Genomic DNA, 20,119 nt, shown 5'->3' on the forward strand with positions numbered 1-20,119 from the left:
ATTTCAAATTGTTTATTAAAAATGATTAGACGTTTACTGCATGTACTTGATTAGACACCGTTTCTTTATTAACACGTTAGAATAATAGTGATCATGAGTGAGTTTAATGGACTTTTGGTCTCTGGAGGAAATCTCACCATGTGTTCAAAAGATTTAGGACGTTTGGTATATAAAATCTTGTTAAGAAAAGTGGTTATAAATATAAAATAATTAAGGATGCACACTCCAATAATCTAAAATATAACACTTTATTATAAATCCATAAAAAATAAGTACAAAGTAACAAAATATGACCAGGTACAATGCATCAAAGCCAATATAGTTAACATAGAGTTCACCTTCTCTTACCGAAGCCAAACAGTACAGAGCACGGGTCAAAACCTCCCCCCGGAAAAGTGGTCTAAAGCATACCACTCAACTCCTGTGCCCAGAGAATTGGGACACCACTGGGTGTGGTAGTAAAGCCTGTTATGCAGACCTGTCTCTGTCCAAAGGGGGTGGGGTCTACCCACTTGCATGCCAGTATGGCTGCCAATTATTAAAGGTTAGCCCACTGAGGAAATACTCTGCAAGGAGCACTGTTTCATGTACTTATGGACACCCAATGGGTCTGTTATTTGTTGAACAGGGGCGCCGCAGCCCTCTAAGAGTCTGACCCGGCCCCCGTAGTTTCGGCCTGCTGGGAGGAAGTAACATTTGATCACTTCCTTCCAGCTTCATACAGAACGCAGTGGGAGGGAGGAGGAGGAGGCGGCAGAGGCACATAGGCAGCGGGTTTGGGGGGGGAGAAGAGCTGCAGCAGACCCCACACTGTCTCCCCTCAACCAGCAGGACTCCAAGCAACCACTCTCCTGGAAACAAAGGGTATGTTAGCAGGAGAGCGACTGCAAAAATAACAATTGAAGTGTCACTGTGTCAGGATGCACATGGATGCAAGTATGTCAGTGTGTATCTGGGAGTCATTGTTTATATGAATTTGTGTATGTGTCAGTGTTTATTTGTGTATCTGTGTGTAAGTATGTATGTGCATACATCCAAACACAACCCTGCATTAAAACTCCAAAATGTATATACAAATACTCATTCACTCAAATACCAATACTACACATATTTAAAAGCCAACATTAAATACAAATACACCCTTGCAATCAAACATTACATACAAACTCATCAGTGTATCAAAACACTAAAATTATATACAAACATCCCTTCAATCAAACACTACACACACAAGCACACCTACCTTTAAAAGCCAACACTACGTACAAACACACCCCTGCATTCAACCACTACGTACAAGTACACCACTGAATTCTAATGACAATAGTACATACAAATACACCACTATACTCTAGCATGAAAGCTCATTGAGCAGAGCCCCCAACCCCTTTGTTCCTGTGCGTCCATTTGAATGGTTACAATTACGTGTCAGTCCACCCATTATACAGCGCTACGGAATTTGCTGGCGCTATATAAATAATAAAATAATACACGCGCACACACACGATATACAAAAACATTCTTACATTTAAATGCAGAAACACTGCTCGCAAATACAACCCTGCAAGGATGGGCAAATGGTAGATCCCCAGCTAATATAGCATCTTTGGATTTGTACGACAGATGATCTACCTTTTTATTCCACTCTTGCACTAGAGGGGGGCCAAAAAATATTCTTGCAACAGGTCCTTCTCCAAATTAGACCCACCACTGGGACCAGACAATTACTTTTTCCAAAATCTGGATGGTTGGGGGAGACTTATAAAATAGTGAGTGGGACAGTCAGTCACCATAAAAACAAGCAGGCACATTGCATTGATGACTCCGCTACTTTTTCATTTTTACTTTGTGTTGACAAACACCTGCTATGACTGATTTCGGTGCATAGTGTAAAATACTGCTTTCTGATTATGGATGTTTACTGGACTTCATATGTTCTGGGTACCTAGGATGATCGTTGCTGCATTTTTGAACCCTTAAATATAGTTTAGTAGATAGGGCACAAAAGGAAGGTAACCCTTTATTCAACATTGTATTTAAAATTGTAAATACCGACAATACAGAGTGCGCAAATCGGAGAGACGCAGAAATGGACTGACGTTACCAATCCAATGTGATCTGAACGGATTACAGGAAGCTCGGTTACTGATTCTTGTATGAAATTTTAATCGTATACAGGAGGGCACAAGGAAATTTTACTTGCTTTACCTCGAACTACAGTTTAAGGGACTTCTTCTATATTGGTATGGCATGCAATATAGTGCAAGCTGGGTATAACTGTTGAACTTTTGCTCAACTCAGAAACCTTTAACTGGTAAATATATCATATAAGGCTTTTTTTACGTAAATTTTTTGAGTGTTTGCAATACCACTTCAAAATTTTGAATACAATTTTGAAAAAAGTGTTTTGAAGTACAGTGGGACCTCGGTTTACGAATTTAATGCGTTCTCCGGGACGTTTCTTATTGCGAAACATTTGTAAACCGAAACATTTGTAAACCGAAACACGGTTTCCCATAGAAATGCATTGAAAACCAATTAATCCGTTCTGGAGGTCAGAAAAAAGTCAAAATGAGCTGGCATGGAAACTAACCCACAATGTAGAACACACAATAAAAGGCATGCAAACAACAAAGCTCAGCTCCCTACCTCTCCACAGCTTGAGAAATGCACCAAAAAGTCCCAAAACAACTGCAAATAATTTCCAGATTGGCTCCAAAACTCGATGCAAAAACCGCTCCAACACCTCCACACTCTACGCCATGTGCTACCCACAGGCTCCAGCATGCAGGGGGCGGTGCTATAAACCTCCCAGGCCCAATGCATCCTGGGGAAACTTGCTTTGTATTGCAAAAAAATGTGTAAACTGAGGCATTATTTTTAATGGATTTTCATTTGTAAACCGAAAATTATGTTAACCGAGGCGCTTGTAAACCGAGGTCCTTTTGCGTTCTTTGAGCCCTATCTATTTGAGGAATATTGAGGACGTTTCCTACGAAGAGTAGCATTAGGATTTAAGACACATATATACATATGTTTATCTGCCTTGTGCATATTTTTTTTGTATCTACTTGATCTAATCCTATGTGTTTGCAAAATTGTAATTTGAACTTGTTATGGTGGAAACTTAATAAGAGGCTGCTTTTGTATATATGTAGGACACTATTTATTGATTCATACCACATACAGAGCGAGGTCCATTCAAGAATCCCATTAACTAAAGTGTTGGGACTTCTCTAAGTATTCTAGTACCTAACATTGGTATCCCCACCCCCCTCTTGTTTTCTGTATCCTCAACAAAGCAATAGAAAATTGTCAATTTGAAAGTATTCTAGAACCCTTTCCTGGAACCTTGCATGGTCAGTGCTGCAGTGTGAAATATACTTTCCTATAGAGAAGCTGCAGTGTGAAATATACTTTCCTATAGAGAACCTATGCAAATAAAATTAGACTTGTTTTTTATTCTAACTTTGAGTAAAGTTCTAGATCTAATTTGTTTCTTAACCCACAAAAAAAAAAATCTGAAACCAGACAAACTTTTAATTCTAGCAAAACATGTATGACATACGGGGGCAGCAGGTAAAGATGACCCTACCAAATGAGCTTACAATCTTAAAGGTTAAAGGGAATAATCCACAAAGAGTAAATAAATTAAAGGGACACTATAGTCACCTGAACAACTTTAGCTTAATGAAGCAGTTTTGGTGTATAGAACATGCCCCTGCAGCCTCACTGCTCAATCCTCTGCCATTTAGGAGTTAAATCCCTTTGTTTATGAACCCTAGTCACACCTCCCTGCATGTGACTTGCACAGCCTTCCATAAACACTTCCTGTAAAGAGAGCCCTATTTAGGCTTTCTTTATTGCAAGTTCTGTTTAATTAAGATTTTCTTATCCCCTGCTATGTTAATAGCTTGCTAGACCCTGCAAGAGCCTCCTGTATGTGATTAAAGTTCAATTTAGAGATTGAGATACAATTATTTAAGGTAAATTACATCTGTTTGAAAGTGAAACCAGTTTTTTTTTTCATGCAGGCTCTGTGGGCTGCATAAACAGAAACAAAGTGATTTAACTCCTAAATGACAGTGAATTGAGCAGTGAAATTGCAGGGGAATGATCTATACACTAAAACTGCTTTATTTAAAGTGATATAGATGACTATAGTGTTCCTTTAATAAAGCCTTTTGAAGATGGGATGGGTTTTTAGAAGGAGTGAGCACAGTAGGTGGGGGAACTGCAAAGGAAGGGTATAGGAGTTGAGGATGGAGAGTTGGTATGCTCTAAAGAAGTGTGTTTTTAGGGGTTTTAATTGATGGACTGGCAAGACTAGGAGAGCTAGATGTCCAGCGGCTGAACATTCCATAACGGGGGGGGGGGGGGCGGGGGGAGGAGGGCGCAACCCAGGAGAAGTCCTGCAGGTGGGATTCTGGATTGGAGGTGCTAGAGCGAGACAACAGGTCGTCTGAGTGAAGAGGCTGTGCTGGTGCATATCTGCTAATGATGGAGATGTAAGGAGGAGCACAGTTATAGAGAGCTTTAGTAAATAAGCACAAAAAAATGTAGACCAAATACACTCCAGCACATGTCCTCATTTTCTTCTAGAACAATTAGAGGTATCCTGTGAGAATTCTTCAAATTTAAGGCCAGAGTAGCCAAATTGAAAGCGAAGCTGACTTAGAGAATTTTTCCAGTTAAGCTATTTTGACCTTCATTTCAACCTTCAAGTTTACGTTGAATTCTCCCTTTAGTGAATAACCCTGTAAGTCTCTTAGGCATCATATTAATGCAGCCTTCTCAAGGTTGTTCGTGGCTAAAGGGAATGTGCAATCTTTGAGCCAATAATGGTTTACAATGCTCTCTCGTTAACTTATTCCAGCTGTTCCATGTCTGAATCTCCTTCACCCCCCACCACCACTACCACCAGTCTCCGTTTCCTGTTTACTCAATCAAGTCCTTTTTTTTTTTTTTTTCTGCCTTTTTTTTTTCACACATCTTCCTTTATTCATTTTTTTCCTTGTGTTTATTATTCGGATTTATTTTTCATTTTATGCTTATTTTAATGATTTCTTGCCTGATGTGTCATGTTTTCTTGGCACATTCATTACCTGGATGCCTCTTGCCATGTTTAACTGAAAATGATAATTGTGGCCTTCGATTAATTCTGTTTAACCCCTTGAGGACGCAGGACGGTTCAGGACCGTCATCGGCATTTTTGCGTTGCCGACCGACGACGGTCCTGAACCGTCCTAAATTTAAAATGTACTTACCCGATCGCCGTCGTTCCCCCGGCGGCGATCGGCGGTGCTCCCGGTGTGGGGAGACTGCCTGCAGCCCAGACAGTCTCCCCATGGCGGTTTAGGACCCCTGGGGCCATGTGATCGCCCAACAGGGCGACCACATGGTCACAATAGGTGTCCTAGTCTCTGCCTGCAGGGGGACTGTCTGTGCTGACAGGCAGTCTCCCTGCATGTGTAAAATCATAAAAAAAAATAAAGTTATAGTTAATAAAAAAATATATATATTATTATATATGTGTATATATATGATATATAGACATATATTATACCTATATAATATATGTCTATATATCATATATATAATGTCATGCTAAGTGTATTTTTATATTAATATGTACATATATTAATATAAAAATACACTTATAATTAATTTGCACACGTATATATATAATATATATAATAACTATATATATTGTATATATATATTATTATAAAATACGAATAATAAATAATTTAAATTAAATTAAAAAAAGTAAAAATAATAATAAAAAATTGAAAAAAAATTATATATCTATACGAAATTTTATTCTAACTGTATTTTGATATTAATATATATATATTTATATTAAAATACACTTAGAATGAAATTGTATATATATCTATGTATATTTAAATAAATAAAAAGAATGCGAACTATTCATATGTCGATATACAAAATTACATAAATAATTATATAAATATACACGTAGACTTCAAATATATAAATATGCATATATATTTAAATTATACGTGCGTATTTAGGTAATATTTTTACATAATTAAGTTATTTTATTGATTGCAATTTAAGGGACCTGCCTGCCAACCCAGGCCGAAAGACCAGAGAATTTAATTTGCTATCACTGTATTTTACCCTGTAACGTTCTACGACACCCTAAAACATGTACATGGGGGGTACTGTTTTACTCGGGAGACTTCGCTGAACACAAATATTAGTGATTCAAAACAGTAAAACATATCACAGCGATGATATTGTCAGTGAAAGTGACTTTTTTTGCATTTTTCACACACAAACAGCACTTTTACTGATGATATAATTGTTGTGATACATTTTCCAGTTTTGAAACACTAATATTTGTGTTCAGCAAAGTCTCCTGAGTAGAACAGGACCCCCCATGTACAGGTTTTATAGCGTTTTTGAAAGTTACAGGGTCAAATATATAGGTCAAATATTTTTACATTGAAAATGGCCAGGTTGGTTACGTTGCCTTTGAGAGCGTATGGTAGCCCAGGAATGAGAATTACCCCCATGATGGCATACCATTTGCAAAAGAAGACAACCCAAGGTATTGCAAATGGGGTAAGTCCAGTCGTTTTTAGTAACCACTTAGTCACAAACACTGGCCAAAATTAGCGTTCAATTTAGTTTTTTACTTTTTTCACACACAAACAAATATGAACGCTAACTTTGGCCAGTGTTTGCGACTAAGTGGCTACTAAAAAAGTCTGGACATACCCCATATTGAATACCCTGGGTTGTCTACTTTTAAAAAAATATGTACATGTGGGGTGTTATTTAGCAATTTATGACAGATAACAGTGTTACAATGTCACTATTGATACATTTTAAAAATGTATGTTTTGAAACCGCAATATCCTACTTGTACTTATAGCCCTATAACATGCAAAAAAAAAGCAAAAAGCATGTAAACACTGGGTATTTTTGAACTCAGGACAACATTTTGAATCTATTTAGCAGTTTTTTTCATTCGCTTTTGTAGATGAGTAAAAGATTTTTCACATAAAATTCAAAAAACGTGTATTTTTTTCAATTTTTCATCATATTTTTTCATTTTTTTTAAATTAAATTAGATGAGATTATATAAATAATGGTATGTAAAGAGAGCCCCTTTTGTCCTGAAAAAAACAATATATAATTTGTATGGGAACAGTAAATGAGAGAGCGGAAAATTACAGCTAAACACAAACACCACAAAAGTGTCAAAAAGATGCCTGGTCGCAAATGTACAACATCGCAAAAAAAGTCCAGTCCTTAAGGGGTTAAAGGAACACTATAGGGTCAGAGACACAAACATGGTTTTCAGAAAGACGCTCAGGGGTCAAATCATTTGTCGTGACCGTTTTGCTTATTTTTGATGCACTGATTAATGAAACTATTTCACCGATTGAAAATCCTTTTAAGTGCACCCCAAGTGTTTGGATTATTTATACAATGTGGGTTGCACCAGGGTACTGTAAAGAACATTTATTTTCAGAGATGAGTGCCAAGCCCTTTGAGAGAGAAATAACTCTCTCTCAATTTTTTTTTTTTTTTAATCTATGTAATGTGTTCTCTATGGTGAAATGCTAGGTGCAGATTCTGATTTGATACGGATTTCATGGTTTTCTGACCTTATTTGTTAAGGATGACCACTGAGCATTTTTTGTTAGAACTTTGCATTGTATTCTCCTTATAGCAAAGTTTTCCCACCCACTCTGCATTTCAAACACTTTTATTATTTTTTTTTTCTTGCTTTGTTACCCAATTTATTGGCAAATCTGGAATGTGTCTGCATTGTTCTCACATTGACTTCTTGCTCCACTGCTAAAAAGGCATATTGATTTTCTCTATACAAGTAGGACAGTTGTGGAGAATAAATTGGGTATACCTAGTGATATAAGTACTACCAACCTCCCTCCATTACCATTCCTTCCCTTGGTAACTCTACCCCCTCCCCCTTTTTATGGTAAATTTGACAAACACTCTAGCAGTAAATTGTTGCAATGTGTACTTTAACTAGATACAGGAGAACAGGTATATAATTTTATAAACTCCTAATAAAAAAAAAAAATCCTTTATCTTATTACCTGTGATGGAAGAAATAGAGGGGGACACAAATATGAACTAATTGAAGCCTGTGAATATTTCAGAGCACATCTGTAACCTTGGTCTAATCTATTATGAACTTCATAATATCTGGCCAGCCTACTGTATCAGTGTTTACTGAAATACCACAAATAACAAAATGACATGCATGGTAAATGGCAGTCTAGATCTGCGATCTAAACAAAATGTGTTCTGCGCCTTTTTAAATAGTTCAGCCATGTCCCATGATCTAGAGCAGTGTTCCCCAACCCAGTCCTAATGGACCACCAACAGTCCAGGATTTATGTATTTCTCGGTTTTATTCCAAAGGAGATACTGACAAAACCTGGACTGTTGGTGGTCCATGAGGACTGGGTTGGGGACCACTGATCTAGAGCACTGGGTGATTTGTGATTAGTGTTTACATAGCACCAACTTATTCCACATTGCATTACCAATTATATCAGTGACTTATCCCAAGGACTTGCTAGAAAATGGTAAATAGGTGAAGACTAAAAAAAGACGAGACTATATAATGATGGCAAAAATAAAAATGGGAAATGAATAATTTGAGTAAATGATTGCTTCCAAAAATGAAACCTCCATAAAAATAGACATTTGGACAAATAGGTGGAATTAGGGTGCTTAATGAAACAAAGGATTGTAAATGGTATTTGTCTCTGTAATCGTAGAATGTAATGTTTTGATTAAATGGCTGGTGTTGTCACTTGTGCAGTGACCTCTGTGGTTTTATGGTTTACAGTGAGTAGAAGTCTACACTTTCCTATAGTTTTAATTTATTTGGGGGTTTTCCCTCTTCAAACGTCTTGCACAGCATTCCTTAAAAGAGAGAGAGAGAGATATAGAATGTTTTATTTATTTTTCCCTGGTTTCCCACTTTGAGGCTTCCATCATCACTAGGTTTGAGATCTCTGTACCAATACTGTTAAAGCTCTACCTCTGTTACTCTAAGATTATTTTCAAAATCTGGCATTGACTCTTGACATCCTTTTAGTCTTATTCTCAGAGACTGTCCTTGTCATTGTCTGCATAATACCAGGTTATTTAAATCTGTTTTTTTTTCTTGTTTTTTTTTTTTGATCTTGACAGATGTCTCAATGGTTGGATTGGAGAGTTCTGCCAGTTTAAAGATCCCTGTTTGCCAACGACTTGTGTTAATGGAGGAGCTTGCCAAAGCTCCATCCGGAGTGGCACTGTGCAGTATGAGTGCAGTTGTGCCAAAGGTTTTAGAGGTGAGTGCATTCTGCAGAACTGGAATGATGACTAAAGCTTATCGGGAAACTGTAAATGCTTATCTGTTACTCACCTGTCTCTTTAACTTTTTATGACCTCTCTCCAGGACAAGACTGTTCTCTTATTGATGCGTGTGCCAATAACCCCTGTGAGAATGGAGCCCGCTGTAGCAATTGGAATGGACGTTACAATTGTACTTGCCCACCAGGATATCAGGGGCGCAGCTGTCGGGTGGATATAGATGAATGTCGTACTCCTGGGCTCTGCCAGAATGGGGGACAGTGTCAAAATACCCCTGGCTCATTCCGGTGCCGTTGTCCTAGTGGTTACACAGGGCAATTTTGTGAGGCGGTCTATGTGCCCTGTGCACCTTCACAGTGTCTGAATGGGGGCACATGCAGACAGACCGGGGATCTTACATATCAGTGTGCATGTTTGCCAGGTGAGAGGGAGCATGGCCCAGAGCAAGGAAGGGATTTAATACATGAACTAAAGCCACTTAGTGTTAAATCAACACATTGTTATCATTCATGGTTAATTTTTGTTTCTTCATTGTGTAGGTTTTGAAGGTGTAAACTGTGAGATAAACGTAGATGATTGCCCAGGCCACAAATGTATGAATGGTGGTACATGTGTAGATGGTGTGAACACCTACAACTGCCAGTGTGCCCCAGAATGGACAGGTAAGACACGAGAAAGGAGTGTAACTTGGGGACTTATTTACTAAACAATTAGTTTCTTTTCAGAAGAGCCAGTGTGTGGGGGGGGGGGGGAGAAATGGTTAAAAGGGAAACTATATTTTTCTTTGTCACACATCTGATATTGATCCAGTAATTTTAAATACAGTGTGCAAAACAAACTTGCAAACAAGGGCCTTCGTTCTATCTACTCGTGCTAATTCAACAGCAAGACATGGTACCCTCCCTGCACTTATCTTTTTTTGGGTGGTTGGCGGTGACAGGCCGCAGTGCACATCCTACACCACCAATAGGTTCTACTTCTGTGTTTGAGCTTAATAGAGCCTTATACAGCAAGAAAAACATGAAATGCCTTAGAATGCCTACTTTACAATGATTATTTTTGTCACAATATTGAGTTTAAGTTTATCTAATTTGGTTATCTTGTTAAGGCTCAGTTTGTACTACAAGTGCTGCACATACCAAAAAAATAAAAGCTTGTGGATCTGCAGTACTTTAAAATCAATACAAACAAATCTCATTTGAGCTTTTTCTACCATTGCAATATTTGAGTACAAATTATAGACACAACTGTAAGATCTCTCATATACAGTGCATGCATGTATTTTAATTATGGCCAATTTGATCCCACAAGAGTCTAGACACAGATTTAGTTATTTAAATGACATGCATTACAAGGTGCCAAACTCATTTGTAATTAATCTGACACCCTAAAATACATGACTCAATGTTTTATTGGAAAGTCTTATTGCTCCTGGAGTATTTTTCAGGAGTTTTCTCCACCTGTGATCCTGCATTGACTTAAAACTGATGGTCAATTTTTCTCTCTCTCGATAGGCCAGTTCTGTACAGATGATGTAGATGAGTGCCAACTCCAACCCAATGCTTGCCACAATGGAGGAACATGTTTCAACATCCAGGGCGGGCACTCCTGTGTGTGTGTTAATGGCTGGACAGGAGAGAGCTGCAGTGAGAATATTGATGACTGCGCCACTGCTGTCTGTTTCAATGGTGCCACCTGCCATGATCGTGTAGCATCTTTCTTTTGCGAATGCCCAATGGGAAAGACTGGTATGTGTTCTTTAACCCATTGATAATTGCCAAACTATGAGAAAATTATTAAACAATCTGCTTTCTTTTAAAGAGCAATATTAAATGTCTTATTGCGCACAAAGTACTTTATTAGCCAAGCAGGGAATTGAAAACTTTGTCCAAGTGGCCAAATATGAAAAACTACTGATTTAGATGTAATATTTAGGTATATCTGCTTTCTACATGAAGTAAATCTGTGACATTGTGCATGATTCTCAAATCTTACTAATCACTTACTCATATGGACAGTATCACTCTCATTTGTATGTTTAACACTGGCTGATGATTGGCTTTCTTCTCTATCTTGAGTTATTTAGCAGCAGAGAGCCTGCAGAATGCTGTGGTTTTGTTTTTAATTATACATCTTAATTCGTCTACATTATGCAATCAAAGAAGACTCCTCTTTGGCCTTTACTGTTCATTTAAAACTTATGAGCTGAGCTTTCAGATTTCATTCTCTAAATTCAGCCATTCTACTGCTGAGTTGCCGGATAATGTTCTCTGGCAGGCTAAATGTAAATAAAGAAGCCTGCCAGGCCAATATGGAGCACTCTGTGGGTGGTAAACAGTGTATTTAAAGATCAAAGAAAAAGGCCTTCGTCCTGCAGGTATTTACAAACTTTCTGCTGTCTTACAGGTCTTCTGTGTCATTTAGAGGATGCCTGTGTTAGTAATCCCTGCCACAAAGATGCCATGTGCGACACTAACCCAGTCAGTGGACGGGCAATCTGCACTTGTCCTCCGGGTTTTACAGGAGGGGCCTGTGACCAGGATGTAGATGAATGCTCTATAGGTAAGGTTGTCAATGAAACTTTGTAACACCTTTGTTGAGGTGGAATAGGTGTTGACTCTGGTATGTGCAATACTAAATAGGGATGAAATGGAAATGACTATTTTTACTGCATTTTGAAATCTGAAATGGGTGCAATTTCTGATTAAATGAATGTCTGCTATGCTTGGAGTTCTTGGAACTCCAGGGCAAGTGATAATATGCCAATCTGTTTTTTTCAGGTGCCAATCCTTGTGAACACTTTGGCCGCTGTGTGAATACCCAAGGCTCCTTCCAGTGTCAGTGTGGCCGGGGATACACAGGGCCACGCTGTGAAACTGATGTCAATGAATGTCTGTCCACCCCGTGTCAGAATGATGCTACCTGCCTCGATCGTATAGGAGAGTTTACCTGCATCTGCATGGCTGGTATGATGCATTTCAGTGTGGGAAGCCAGCGTGTACGGGAATAGCTACTCTTCACAGACCTGTGCTTGTTTTTATAACTGAAATCAAATAAAATGCAAAAGAAGAAAAAAGTTAACCGAACCGGCTAAAATGTGTATATCCTAGAGAATGATATATTCATAAGCTTTACTAGTTTACACCCCAGATATGATCCCACTAATAGTTCAATATGTGTGTTATTTATTCATTGACCATCCTCTCTTCCCATGTAGGTTTTAGTGGTACATTCTGCGAAGTGAATGTCAATGAGTGTGAGAGCAGCCCATGTGTTAATGGGGGAGTCTGTAAGGATGTGGTTAATGGATTTACATGCAGCTGCCCAACTGGTGAGTAAAATACACACTTGGTATTCAGCATTTATTTTAATAAGCCTACAATCTAGTCATTAATAAAAGCATTAAGGCCAAGTAACCTAAAGGGATACTCTAATCACAAAACAATATTAGATTAAGTGGTTCTGGGAGCAAGAGTTCTGCGCTGGCTAATGTCAACTCTGCGTATGTTTTATGCACAGATGCTCATTCATTTGCTGAGAGTGGACAACTGACAATTTCAACCAATGAATGAGCGGCTGGATTTGCATCCAGCTTCTGCAGTAGGTAGTCTGCTTTCTCTAAGAATGTTCTTCAAAAACGTAATAATTTTAATTAATTCTAACTAGAACCTATCACTTCTGTGCCTTGGTTGTCCCGAAGCCTAATCTGCAAGCTATAACACTAACCCTGACTATGTACAAATATAACTGCACATATACTGATAGTTTATTATGGGTATTGATGAAATTGTCTGAAATCACAAAATATAAACAAATATAGCCTTTACTGTGCTTACATAATATCTACCAAACCACAACAGATGTGTATTTTATGTTAAAGCTGTTTAAAGGCATGTAACAAAGCTATCTAGTGCTCCTGACATCGAACTCTAATGGCTTTGTAGTTATATCAGTCTTTGGGTGCTGTCCCTAATTTTTTGAGTAGGCTGGCCGAAAAGCAGCCCAACTCTGGAAGCTTGTCCCTGCCATCCAAAGTTGGAAAGCTTTGAACTAATAATGCAGAAAAAATATAATTTTTGCATTATCCAAGCAGCAGCATCAAATGGACATACTTTGGGTGGTGAGAACTATTTATCCTCCCTCCCCCCTAATACAAGAAAGGTACCTCTTGACATTTTACGGTCTCTTTTAAATAATTCCACCTTTGAAAATCACACTGCAACATACTTTTCTAAAGAAGTAACTTCTGTGTCCGCATGGTGGCGCTTGGCATCACTGCTCTCTTAAACAGTGCATTTTGTATGAGTAACCTGTGGCAATAATGCAATATATTTTTTTAAATATTACATATTCACACACAATAATATCTCTAGAAGCAAGATATTGCTCGTGCGATTCGCAATAATACAAAAATAAGATGAAAGATAGCACTCCAGCAACTTGTAAATAAAATGTTTTTTTAAGTATTAAATAAATTTGTTTTTTTTTGTTTTTAAATTCCTGTAGAACTTTTCTTTGCATCAGAAATGGCAGATTCCCATTGTGAAGACTTTTAATGTAGTCTAAATAAAGCTGCTCTCTTATAAAAAGCAGTATTAAAGTTACCAAATAGTTCCTTATTTCTGTATTTGGGAATGAGGAGGACCTTTTCCAATCTCTGCTAGAGACCTCATTGGTGATGGTCCCAGTTATGGTTTTATGTATTGTAAATCAGTTGAAAAGACATCAAAGGAATGATCCTGCAAAGCTTTAGAACCTTTTTTAAAATGTTACAGTACATGAGACCTACTGACCACTCTCCTGTAGCAGATATGTTCGAACATAGACTCTACATAGAAATAAACTTTAAAATATACAGAGCAGTACTACAAAAATAAATATAGATATCATTTATTATTTTCGTTCAATTAATTTTGTTTAGTTGTTCTGTTGCACTCTTACAGTTTTTTGCAGTTTTTGTCATTCCGAGCATCTTTTCCCCATGCTACCATTTTATTCTGCTTTGTTTTGCGGTGTCCTAGAAATGGTTACCATAGAGTTTTGTCTTGGTGTGAAGTGGGGTCATGCTGGAGAGGTCTGTTCTGGCTCTGAATGGCTGGATTTAATACTCCCTGCTCTGTAGGAGATCGGCTCTGACAATCGCAGTCTCTCTAGGACCTTGCTATTGGGTTGTTGAAGCAGGGAGGTCATGTCTAATGTAATACCATGACATTAATGAAAGCAAGGACATGAATAATCTCCTGCCAAGAATAGTTCTGGAAAAAAAGTAAAGTTTGGGGGAAAACGCAGAACCGCCCTTCTCTTCCCAAAGGAACTGGCTGGGCCAAGTGAAAGCAGAAATGAAAATGCAGACAACTTGACTACGTGTCAAGACACAAAATCTAGGCTACATTTATTTAGCAGTGAATATTTTAATAGAATCTACGGCTATTCTAATAACTTGTTTTTTAGTTGGCCAACAAGAATCACAGTATAACACATTTGCATCCCCCTGCTTTGATGCATGTTTAGCTGAAATAATGCCTAGCATTTTTTTTAGTATGGAGTAGATGTGAGCCTAATGTAGGTTAAAGATTTCTAGTTTGCGTGTGATGTAGTACATTGCTCTCTGTAGTGGGATTCTGCCTGTGGTGTGCCATAGTTCTGGTATGGTGTTCCACATATGGCATGGCAAAGGGTTTAGCTTGTAATTGTTGTGGAGCTGTCCAGTATTGGGTTCAACTTATGGTATGGATATATATAGATGGAGAGATGGATTTTTTTTTTAACGCATGAATAACCCAAGTAGTGTCCTTATTAATTATTTTGCATTATATTTATACGGTACCAGAGTGCATGAAGCCCTTGTGGTGACTATATCAATCTGCTTGCCATTCTGTTATTAGGTAATTTTTGTAGACTCCTTAAAGTTAACTTTATGTCCTATTATGTTTAAAATGTTCCATATGATCTCCAATCCACAATTTCCTCCTTATTTACCTTTGGTTAGTGGAGGACTTACAGATGGTTTCCTTTGCAGGGTTTACGGGCTCCATGTGTCAGATTGATATAGACGAATGTGCCAGTACTCCATGCAAGAATGGTGCAAAGTGTGTGGACAGACCCAATGGGTACGAGTGTCGATGTGCTGAGGGTGAGTTCTTCACTCCAGTTTCTGACTGAGGGTAATCTTACACCTGGTGTCTCTTTCTGATGCTGTATCCTGTTCTCTCTCACGCTCTCTGGATGTCTCTTTTAAAATATTCAGGGAGGTAAGTCTTGTACTGTCTCTGGATTTCCTTCTGTCTGATCAATCTGTTGCTTGCTCTTTTTTCCACTCTTCTTTAGTTCTTCTGCTTCTTGTATGTTTGTATTATGCGGTGTTCCATCAATTTGCTTTTACACCAGCTGCTGACCCTCAATGTCTTATTTGCCAAAGTTAGTGCTCTACCGTACCTTGCTTTCCTCTTGTCACCCAGCACACTATCTTGCTCAGTATTGCCTGCCTATCATGCCCTGGGCCCTGTCTTAGTTAATCATACCTCACTTTACCTGAGCTAGCCACATGTACCATCATGAGCACAAACATGCCCCTTCTGAACTTTCCACGATAATCACACCTTATCTGCTATTGACCTATTCCTAATTGACACCTCACACAGCCTTAGTCTACAGCTAATTTTGATGTTTTTTCCTGAAATTTCTGTTTACTTGGTGATCCTTATTCATCCATCCTTGCCCTGCTTATTCTAGCTCCAGATGGGGCCTGCCCCATGTTATGTCTAGCATGTGCTTTGTATTTTGGTTTATCCTACTATTTTATCTGCCCTGATCCTAGTATATTTTGCCACTACTAACTTTTGCATTGTGTGGTTTTGATTTGCTCAATCTTTCCTGACCTTGCTGTGTTTTGTTTGCTCAATAGCTAGAATGCTGCCCAGTCAAGATTCATTTTTTGCTTGGCAATATCTCTGCATGCCATGCTTGTGCTTTTTGGCCTTAAGCACCATATTTAACTCATTCCCCATTGCACCTGTTTTACCTTCACTCAACGTAATATTTTTCTTTCAGGTTTTGAAGGTTCCCTTTGTGAGCGTAACATTAACGACTGCTCTCCAGATCCTTGTCACCATGGTAAGTGCCATGATGGCATTGCCAGTTTCACCTGCACCTGTGACCCAGGCTATACAGGCTATCGATGTGAGAATCAGATCAATGAGTGCTACAGCAATCCGTGTCTGCATGGAGGAAAGTGCATCGATATTGTGAACAAGTACTTGTGTTATTGCCAGGCCGGAACCTCAGGTGAGTGACTGAGCAGTTGAGCATACTGCATGTCTGTAACTGTGCCGATTACGTAACTGGGCATATTGTAGATGATTTTCTGAACTAATTTTCTCAATGAGAAAAACATGAAAATTTAGATTATCTACAGCTCTTTATTCAGAAAATACAGAATGTTCTCTATTTTACTTTTATTCTAGTTAGTTGACCTCAACATGGCTCTGCCATAAATTACATGCATGTATGGCTGTTTTTTATTTTTTTTTGGGGGGGGGGGTTTGTATGGAGGTGGCCATCTTGGTACTCCATCACAACATGTAAACCATTTTCATACATTGGCGTTTATCGTAGAATTACTGATAAGAGGTTTTGGGCAGCTTGCAGCCAGTTAGAACATTAGATTGTTCCAGGCTGAGCAGAGTACCTCTGACACTTTTACTATAATTATATGAATTTAATAGACACTGACTGACTAATGTGCCCAATTGAAAATTGTAAGACTTTTTTTTAACAGGTTTTCACTTTTTTGGAGGGATTTAAATTACTGATGACAGTGCCCTTTAGGGATTGGATATTTTTGCAATGGTAAACTTAATGTGGTGTTTATAAGGGACATTTTTTATGGGGCAAAGGTTGTTGCTAATCTAAGTTAGGGTCAAGGTAAGTGAAAGGGACCTTTCTGACAGGAGATGAATGTAACTGCTGTGATTTTGTTTCTCATGGGTAAGTAGTAATGCTGACTGGGGCAGACATGACTGATATTGACAATGCTCATGTATTTGAATTTGCTTAATTCTGCTTGACACCAATGGGATTTGCCGTATTATAGGAGTAAACTGTGAACACAATTATGATGACTGTGCCAGCAACCCATGCGACTATGGAGAATGTAAAGATGGCATCAACAGATATGATTGTGTCTGCAAACCAGGATTCACAGGTGAGGGCATATTACATACTTTGGCAGATGAGAGTAAGAGCTTGGAACATCTCACTATATGGAGCCTTTTGTGTGCAAAAAAAAATAGATGGATGGGGAGATTAGAAGGAAAACACTTTGACATCCTTGCATTCTTTTGTCACTATGTCTCTTTATCAAAATTATTACAACATTCTGAGGATATTATATCAGGACTATCCTGACATTTCAATTTTCTTGAAGGGTTTAAAGCATTATTTTAAATGTGTAGAGTGAATCTTTAGTACTTGAGGCATTACAAATTTACTGCAGTAAGGCTTCTGTAATGCTGTGCAGCCCTTTAACTTGCATCTTCCTGTTTTCAGGTCCTCTCTGTAACATTGAGGTGTCCCCTTGTGCATCCAACCCTTGCCGTGCAGGAGGCACCTGCCAGACTTTCCATAATGGCTTTCGATGCCTCTGTCCAGAGGGGGGTGGACCGCGAGACTCTTATTGCACTCCCATCCAGGACCATGATAAAGCAGCTTGCACAGCAGGTTGTGTGCATGGAGTTTGTCGCAAAGCCACTGATGGGTATGTGCTTGATTATTGTATTTTCCATATGCCTAACTGCTTTCATCATGGTTTGTCCTTTTCTCCCATGTATCCTTCCCACAGCATTATCTTTGTGTTCCTACTCCTGCACATAACACTTCTGTTCAGATTTGTTCTTTTTTGTCATTCACTCAGGTATCTGTGTGACTGCCAGCCAGGTTGGACTGGTAAAATGTGTGAACGAAGGAGCACTGATGGCTGTTCTACCAACCCCTGCCTGAATGGAGGAACTTGCACAGAGCGATCTGGGGGACCTGTCTGCCGCTGCCGGAATGGATTCCGTGGTAAAAATCACTTATTTATTTTTTTAGTATAGAGAAAAACAAATTTAGTCACTCAAAAGACTATTGATGGCATGTCCATAGGTGTCCTATAACGGTGGGTGCTTTTGTCCTGATTAGCTGTAACTTAATTAATCGGTTTTATAATGACAACTTTAAATATATATATATTTAAATATAAATATATATATATATATATATATATATATAATATTATACAAAATTCCATAGTGCCTAAGAGGCACAACATAGGACAAAGATCAAAACACCTGACTGACCAATGTTTAGAACCCAACTGCTCTGGTATGAAATGTATCACCAAGGTTACATTGTGGAGAGATATTTAAAAAGAATGCCCAACATCCAAATTCAAATGTTCAACAGAATTTGTTAAACATTGGCGTTACATGACTTGTTTGCAGCTTTGGGGCATATGGGGGCGGTTCTGGACAAGTTGGATAAATGTAGAAATGTATGCAAATCGGAAAAAGGGCAAAATATCCAAATGTGCATAAACTCCATGGCAACCACTGGAATGGTCCAGCTGGTTTCATTGGTTTCCATGTTGATTGCTTCCCTTCTAGATTACTGCCCAGTTTGCTGTTATCTGCACAACTATACATTTTCTCCAGTGTTCTTTAAAAACCGTAATATGTTCTAACAGAATCTAACTCCTGCTAGGTACAAATTGTCAGATCAGCATCAACAAATGTGCTTCTGCTCCATGTCTGAATGGTGGTATCTGCGTAGATGGTGTTGCAGGGTTCAGCTGCCTATGTACCCTTCCATATACAGGTACTTGGACGTGATGACTAGGCGGCGATTTTAGAATTACATGAATGGAGCAGTGAAATTTTGGAATATGTCAGAACAAATTTGCCATACTAGTGGTTAATTAGGTTACCAAGATAGAAGGGGGCTCTGTTGAAATAATAATAAAATAAAAAAAAAGTATTTAATAAAAGCATGGGATCTTTATTACTCGTTAGTTTTTAAAAAAAAAAAAATTGAAATCCAAGTTATACAAATTAAATCTATAAATGTACGATAGAAAGAGATGATGTAATGTGTATTAATGTATGTAAAATGGACACTATCTGTGGAATTATTATTTTCAGGGATTACGTGTTGAAGGGCAGTTAGTTGGGGGTAAAATATAGGGAGAAACCTGTGGGCCTTATGGCAAATGTTTTTTTTTTTTTTTTGTTTTGTTTTTTATTTACATAATCTGCCGTGTCAGTTACCTATCGCTGCCATAAAGTCTTAATATGATATGATTTTGTATACACTACAGGTCAGACATGTGAGACTCTCCTGGACCCGTGCGCCCCAGAACCTTGTCAAAATGGGGGTATCTGCTCGCCCACCTCGGATTATCAGGACTACACCTGTAAATGCGGTACTGGTTGGGAAGGTAAATATCTTCAATAAGTAAAGATCTATTACATATAGCAATGAAGATCTGCTAGTATACACTGACCTATTTTTCCACCATGTGAGTAAAACTTACATTTTCTAAATATAATTAAGGTTTTTGCTCATATATTTAGATGTTTAAACCTCTGCAAAAGGTTCTTGGGAGCATGGGAACAACACTACAGATTACAACAGTTGTTCAATCTGTAGAAAAGCCACTTTGACAGTAAAGAGGCCAGATGGCATTTAAAGTAGTTACAAAGGGTTAACT

At 38.3% G+C, this 20,119-nt stretch overlaps 1 protein-coding gene across 2 annotated transcripts in view; it reads left to right on the forward strand.

Annotated features, from left to right (window-relative positions):
• NOTCH3 (notch receptor 3) overlaps nucleotides 1–20,119 on the forward strand; it is an 82,568-nt gene that overhangs the window by 48,073 nt on the left and 14,376 nt on the right. Inside the window, exons 3-16 of one of the 2 annotated variants that reach the window (XM_063448386.1) lie at nucleotides 9,211–9,353; nucleotides 9,461–9,796; nucleotides 9,915–10,037; nucleotides 10,890–11,123; nucleotides 11,782–11,937; nucleotides 12,156–12,341; nucleotides 12,593–12,706; nucleotides 15,395–15,508; nucleotides 16,426–16,659; nucleotides 17,468–17,578; nucleotides 17,923–18,130; nucleotides 18,287–18,435; nucleotides 19,114–19,227; nucleotides 19,727–19,846. In XM_063448386.1, coding sequence (XP_063304456.1) covers nucleotides 9,211–9,353; nucleotides 9,461–9,796; nucleotides 9,915–10,037; nucleotides 10,890–11,123; nucleotides 11,782–11,937; nucleotides 12,156–12,341; nucleotides 12,593–12,706; nucleotides 15,395–15,508; nucleotides 16,426–16,659; nucleotides 17,468–17,578; nucleotides 17,923–18,130; nucleotides 18,287–18,435; nucleotides 19,114–19,227; nucleotides 19,727–19,846 — 2,342 coding nt within the window. The remainder of the gene's footprint in view (nucleotides 1–9,210; nucleotides 9,354–9,460; nucleotides 9,797–9,914; nucleotides 10,038–10,889; nucleotides 11,124–11,781; nucleotides 11,938–12,155; nucleotides 12,342–12,592; nucleotides 12,707–15,394; nucleotides 15,509–16,425; nucleotides 16,660–17,467; nucleotides 17,579–17,922; nucleotides 18,131–18,286; nucleotides 18,436–19,113; nucleotides 19,228–19,726; nucleotides 19,847–20,119) is intronic. The other variant, XM_063448387.1, reaches the window with a different exon arrangement.

Source organism: Pelobates fuscus, chromosome 3 (assembly GCF_036172605.1).
Source record: "Pelobates fuscus isolate aPelFus1 chromosome 3, aPelFus1.pri, whole genome shotgun sequence".
Classification (NCBI taxonomy): domain Eukaryota; kingdom Metazoa; phylum Chordata; class Amphibia; order Anura; family Pelobatidae; genus Pelobates; species Pelobates fuscus.